Source organism: Lathyrus oleraceus, chromosome 5 (assembly GCF_024323335.1).
Source record: "Lathyrus oleraceus cultivar Zhongwan6 chromosome 5, CAAS_Psat_ZW6_1.0, whole genome shotgun sequence".
In the NCBI taxonomy this organism is placed as follows: Eukaryota; Viridiplantae; Streptophyta; class Magnoliopsida; order Fabales; family Fabaceae; genus Lathyrus; species Lathyrus oleraceus.
The window spans coordinates 337,310,231-337,316,634 of record NC_066583.1 but is presented as its reverse complement, the minus strand read 5'-3'; the positions used below and the strand labels follow the sequence as shown (position 1 = coordinate 337,316,634).

Genomic DNA, 6,404 nt, shown 5'->3' with positions numbered 1-6,404 from the left:
CATCGAATTTTGTGTTCTGGATAGAAAGTGGTGTCTTGTTCTTTGAAGGATCTAAGGAAGTTGTTCCCTTTAGGGGAGATCCCTTGAGGTCCAAACTATTTTTGTCGTCCAATTTTATGGTCACATCAGGACATAAAACTTTTCCTTTTCTACCCTGAATTGGGGATGAGGCCCATTTGGCCAAGCCAAACGTGAAAGTCTTTAGAGGTCTAGGAGAAATAATAGCCTCCCCTTGATCTGATCTCTTTTTCCCTTGACCATCAAGTTGCTATAGTGGCTTTTGGGGTCATCTAACCACTTCTCATCCCACTTAGCTTTCTTTCTAGCATGGAAAGTTTTCCTATCAACAATGCTCATTAGGGTCATTCTCCTTGCAAATAAAGAAAAAAGTTAGGAAAGTTAAATATTCCATTCATCATTTTGATCATGCTCCACCATTTCCTTGTAGCTCATAATAGGAAACTCCTCCCAAATAACGACAAACTCCCTCTCCATCTTGCTTAGGAAGCCATAGTTGAAGTCGTCTATGGTCATAGGGTCATCTGTCCAGTATAGAGGAAAATGAGTTTTGTCGTCCTCCTCAAACATTACCATGGAATGGTTATCTCTCCCTCATAGTATCACAAACATATCTTTCTATTTTTTTAGTTCTTTGAGTGAGGAGTGAAAAAACCCTCCCAAGCATGGCGTCGAGGTTCATCCAGCTGCCTTTGATCGTTGTCTTAGTACCATAAAACGAAAATAAGATGCCTATTATAGGCGTGACTTCTAATTTACTACAAATTATTTCAAATGCTCTTATGAAGGCTTATATGTTGGGATATATTTGATATGAGCTAAGTTAATGGTCTTAACAACCTCAAATTTAAACAATATGAAAAGAATTAACACCCTTAAGTCATAAATGATGGGGAAATATATATAAAAGAACTCGGCTTCTAAGTCAGAAAGGGATGCTTTGCTAATCCTTTCCTCTTCAGAAAAAAGTTCTAATATAATTTTTTCTTCATCTCCGGAGCCAGATAGGTTTATGATCTTGCGAAAAGAATACACATTTTCCTCAATTTTATAAAGAGTTTTGAAGTCTTTGACTATAAAATGTTTCTAAGAACTGGTCTCCATCAGTAAGCTTTCCTGTCTGGAAAAAGAAAATGATAAAATGGGATAACTATCACAACTAAAATCTAAATTGTTATTATAATTCCCAAACATTCCTAATTCTACAAGTATATATTTGACAGTCCCATCCAACCACCTTGCATTATCCATACAATTTCTCCATGTCTCTATAGCTCCCCGTGAGTATAAGGTTCCATGACATTTTTATTTTTTTCTAACTCCCTAATAATTACTATCCCCGAAAAAATATAAGATAAATGAGAAGGAAACATGCAAATACCTAAGTGTATGGTTTGGTGATGATGACGAGTTGATGATGGTAGAACCAAACTTGGAAATGAAGAAATAAGAAGAATATTTTCTTAGAAGAATATATATTATGTGTGAAGAAAAAAGTGAGAAGATTGATCAACATTTTCACATTTATAAGGCCAGATATTTAAATCGAATATGCATTATTACTAAGCAATAAGGTTGCTCGTGCTAATGGATGGCAAAACATCTACGGCCTAAATTTAACGCATGTAGATTAATCAGCGACTCATAATATGTGTGTCATTCCAAAGCAAATCCATCATAATCATGCATTAAATACCTCACGTTAGGGGTGTTTGCGGTGCGGTTTGAGAATCTATGGCGCTAAAAGTCATCTGAACCACAAGAGAAAAAATTTGTGGTTCAGTTTAGTTCAATTGACTTTTAAAAATATAACCAAACCAAACCAATGCGGTTTGGGTTGATTAGAAGATTAATATTGAGTCATACATACGCATATAAAGGATAACATAACTTTATGTTTAGTCATTCATACATTACTAAATAACAAATAATAGTGTCAATGTGTATAAGTGATAACACCATTTCATAACCGAATAACAAAATAACTTAAATAACATAATAACAATGTGTATTACAAAGTACAGATCACCTAGAACAAAATTGGGTTACCCATCATTTGACACAACAAAGAAAAACTTCAATCATATACTAGACCTTAAAAATATAACACTTTCTTCCAAGACTGCAAGAAAGCATCTTCTTCTACTAGAAAACTCAGTCACATCAACACCGAACTCTTTCATTAAAATCATGATATCTAAGTATCCTCCATTAGATCTCCTTACATATCACAATCGAAGAGGTTAACATTTAAAAACAAATGAAAAGATTTAAAAATAATTAACAAGATTTAAAAATATACCTCATTTAGTTGTGGAATTGGAGTCATTTATAAAAATGTATCAAATATATTAACATAACGTGGTTCAGTTTGGTTTGGTTTGGTTTGTAAAATACAAACTGCAAACTGAACTGAATCGTGTGGTTTTGTTAACATATGGCCTAAACACATCTGAACCAAATGCGATATTTTGCGGTTTTTGATTTTGTTTTGTTCGATTAGCGGTTTTCTATTAGGTCTGTTTGATTTTGAACACCCCTACCTCATGTGTTTCCCACACTCGGGGGATTCTCCCTTTAAATCTCACTTGAGGGACTCTCCCCAAGTAATGCTTGACGGATTTGTCTTTTAAGCCTCACTTGAGGGACTCGCCCCAAGTAATGTTTGACGAACTTGCCCTCAAGCCTTGTTTTAGAGACTCGCCTCGAGGTAACTTTTGAGGGACTCGCCCCCAAGCCTTATCTTAGGGACTCGCTTTGCCAATTCTCGCAACATCAAAAAAGATTGTCTTCTACCTAGTTTAAATCACTTTGCCCTTCCTAAACCTCATTTTTGAAGGATTGGATTAGGATAACTTTAACTGGACTTTGGAAGAGGCCATCCAATAACCTAATCTATTTAAAAGCAATGTAAGTGGTCAGAGGATAATTAATCAGGCAATGTGACATGTAAGACAAGGAGATCACCCAACCCGTGCCTGACTCAATCTAGAGTGGTTAAATGTTAATCCTTTGACGTAAGGACACAAATAAAAGTAGACAGATGCTACTCTATATTAAGAGAGGAAAATGATAAAAAAATGTGATGTGTGTCATGAGAAGTATATACAATTTTTACAAAATTAAATTTATAAAAGGGAAATATTTTCAAAAAAAGAGAAGTGCAACAACATTAACATAAGCATGTGTAATAGTTACCTCACAAATAAAGAAAAAATGGTTAACCATCAGAATGCAATGAGAAGAATAGTTCTCCCACTTTGACGTATATCCACTCACAAACTTCTCTATCGATGTGTTTCTCTTTTCTCTCTCTTTCAAACATACGCACACCCTTCATAGTTGATTTTGCATGCGCGTGATGAGTATTATAAAATATAAACTCACGCATGACTCGAAAATTCCTTGTAAATGGTTTGTCGCAATCACCAAATAATGATTGGCAACAAAAACATGAACATTCTATTCCTTCTCGTATTCTACAAGAAAAAATGGTGAAACCTACTAATCATAAATCATTTTCTACCTATGAAATTTTGTGTCAAGTACAACCAAACATTCACCCTTCTGGTATCTTTTATGGTGACAACCCCTTAGGTCATGCATTCTCATTACTTTTGTTTCACCTCATTCTTGTCTATACCGTCACACGTATTGCTCGTTTCATTCTTAAGCCTCTCAAACAACCTAACATCGTTTCTCAAATTATTGTAAGCTTCTTATCATATATATATTCATTATTATTATGTCAATTCTCATGTTCAATTTTCTCTATAGCTAATGAGAGCTTTTTATTTTCATGTTTGATTTCTTTGCTAGGGTGGTGTGATTGTTGGACCTTCATTTCTAGGAAGAAGTAAATGGTATCATCGAAACATAAAACCGGAAGCGGCGCAATTTCTAATGAGTAATCTTGGTGTGATGGGGTTCATGTTTTTTGTTTTTATCTATGGTGTGAAAATGGATCCAAGTCTATTGAGAAAATCAGGAAAGATGCATATATCAATTGCATTGATTAGCATAACAATTCCAACAATAGTAGTGTTTATTATAGGACTATGTTTTAGAAAAATGATGGACAAAGAACTAGGTTCAGTTTCATCAATAGGAGTATTATCAGGGTACTTGGGAATAACAGCATTTCATGTTCTATATCATATTCTCAAAGAGCTTAACCTTCTAAACTCAGACGTCGGTCGATTCGCATTAGCAACCGCGTTAATCAGTGACACGTTTGGAATTCTTAGCATTCTAATTTTTGAAGCATCAAAACAAGGAGAAACAAAAACTGAGAATGCTTTGTGGTATTTGATTTCTATTGTGGTTATATTTACAGTTTTATTAGGTTGTTTTAGGCCAGTAATGATATGGATAAATCATAAAACACCAGAAGGACAACAGGTGGATCAATCATTGGTGATTGCACTTCTTTTAGGAGTTTTTGTGATGGCATTTATAACTGATATGTTTGGTATAGCAATTGTTAATGGGCCTTTATGGTTGGGCTTGGCAATTCCTGATGGGCCTGGTTTAGGTGCAACATTGGTACAGAAAAGTGAGACTATTATGAATGAGTTTCTTATGCCATTTTCATTCATTTTGATTGGACAACATACTGATATTTTTGCATTGGCTTCTTTTGATTGGAAAAATTTGAAACCTTTGTTTCTCATGGTTTTGACTGGTTACTTGTTGAAATTCTTTGTAACTTGGGTGGCTTCAATGTATTGGCGTATGCCATTCAGAGATGGTTTAACTTTTAGCCTCATTATGAGTTTAAGAGGACAGATTGAATATATCTTGTTTGTGCATTTGATGGACAAAAAGGTAAGTAATCTCCAATTACATTTTGTACACACATTTTATGCCGTCAGCCACATCAATCGTGGTTGGATTGAGTTTGAAATCAGCATTTTTCAATCTCGATCCAACAGGCATGTATGTGGCCGACGGTGTAAATGCAGGAAACCTAAATTTATGTTTTAGAAACTTGACTAATCCAATGATTGTGGTTTGTGTGGATCCATATACAGATCTTGAATGTACCAGAATTCACAATGTTGGTGATAGTGACAACAGCATTGACAGCAACCTTCACTCCACTAGTCGCCATATTATATGATCCAACAAGACCCTACATATTAAACCAAAGGAGAAACCTTCAACACAATCCACCAAGTGAAGAACTTAGAATAATTTTATGTATTCTAAACACAGAAAACACAAATGGACTCATTCATCTACTTGATGTCACAAATCCAACTTCAGACAACCCAATTGCAGTTTCTTCTCTTAGACTATTCGACCTCGCCGGTCGCGCTACTCCTTTATTGATCGATCACACGAAACAAGAAGCTCCTCACATATATAAATGGACACCCACCATAAATGCACTTCGAAGTTATCAACAAATCAAACAAGAGTGTATGAAAATCCAATTCTTCACTGGCGTGGCTCCCAAGCAATCAATGTTTCAAACCATCTGCGAACTCTCCCTCGAACAAGAAGCGTCACTAATCATTTTACCTTTCATAAATAGAGGCTTCTATTATCATGGAGTAAGAAGGACGTTGAATTCACAAGTGTTGGATAACGCTCCTTGTTCTATTGCAATTCTTGTTGATAAAGGTCTTCTTGAAAGCTCCCTGCCTACTACCGGGAATTCAATGAGGCATAGTACACATCAATTCGCCCTGTTGTTTCTTGGAGGTGCAGATGCTAGAGAAGCACTTGTTTACGCAGATAGAATGGTCGCGAACGAGGAAGTATCGCTTATGGTGATAAGGTTTCTATCACACAACAATGTAGGAGACAATGAAATGGAGAAGAAGCTTGATGATGGAATAGTGACATCCTTTTGGGTGAAGAATGAGAGGAATCAAAGAGTGGCATATAAAGAGGTAGTGGTTAAGAATGGTGAGGAAACAATAGGAGCAATTCAAGATATGAATGATGGTGGATTTGATCTATTGATAGTTGGAAGGAAACAAGGGATAAACCCTAATATTCTTACAGGGTTATCAGAATGGAGTGAAAGTGATGAGTTAGGGCTCATTGGTGATTATGTTAGTTCTCAAGATTTTAATGGCTCAGCTTCTGTTTTAGTGGTGCAACAACAAGTTCTAAGAGGTTAACTTGAAATGTGTGAATGTGTGAATATGTAAGGTTTAGTTTTTAGATTAAGGCATGTTCAATGTACTTTAGAAAAATATAGATGTTCTAGTTTATTTATAGACACAAATCAGTTTTGCATGTGAATTTTTTATAAAGATAAAAATATTATTCAGCAGAAGAGGATTTCTAAATTTAACAATACAAAAAAATGACTTTAAGAAAAATTAAAAATAAATTAAAAGCACCTACCTTAAAGCCACTTGCTCATCTTA

At 35.1% G+C, this 6,404-nt stretch overlaps 1 protein-coding gene across 1 annotated transcript; it reads left to right on the top strand.

Annotated features, from left to right (window-relative positions):
• Nucleotides 1-3,334: 3,334 nt before the first annotated feature.
• Nucleotides 3,335-6,197, top strand: LOC127078399 (cation/H(+) antiporter 24). Its single transcript, XM_051018860.1, has 3 exons — nucleotides 3,335-3,728; nucleotides 3,838-4,845; nucleotides 5,052-6,197. The coding sequence occupies exons 1-3, from the start codon at nucleotides 3,408-3,410 to the stop codon at nucleotides 6,150-6,152; spliced, it is 2,430 nt and encodes an 809-aa protein (XP_050874817.1). The 5' UTR covers nucleotides 3,335-3,407; the 3' UTR covers nucleotides 6,153-6,197.
• The last annotated feature ends 207 nt before the right edge of the window (nucleotides 6,198-6,404 follow it).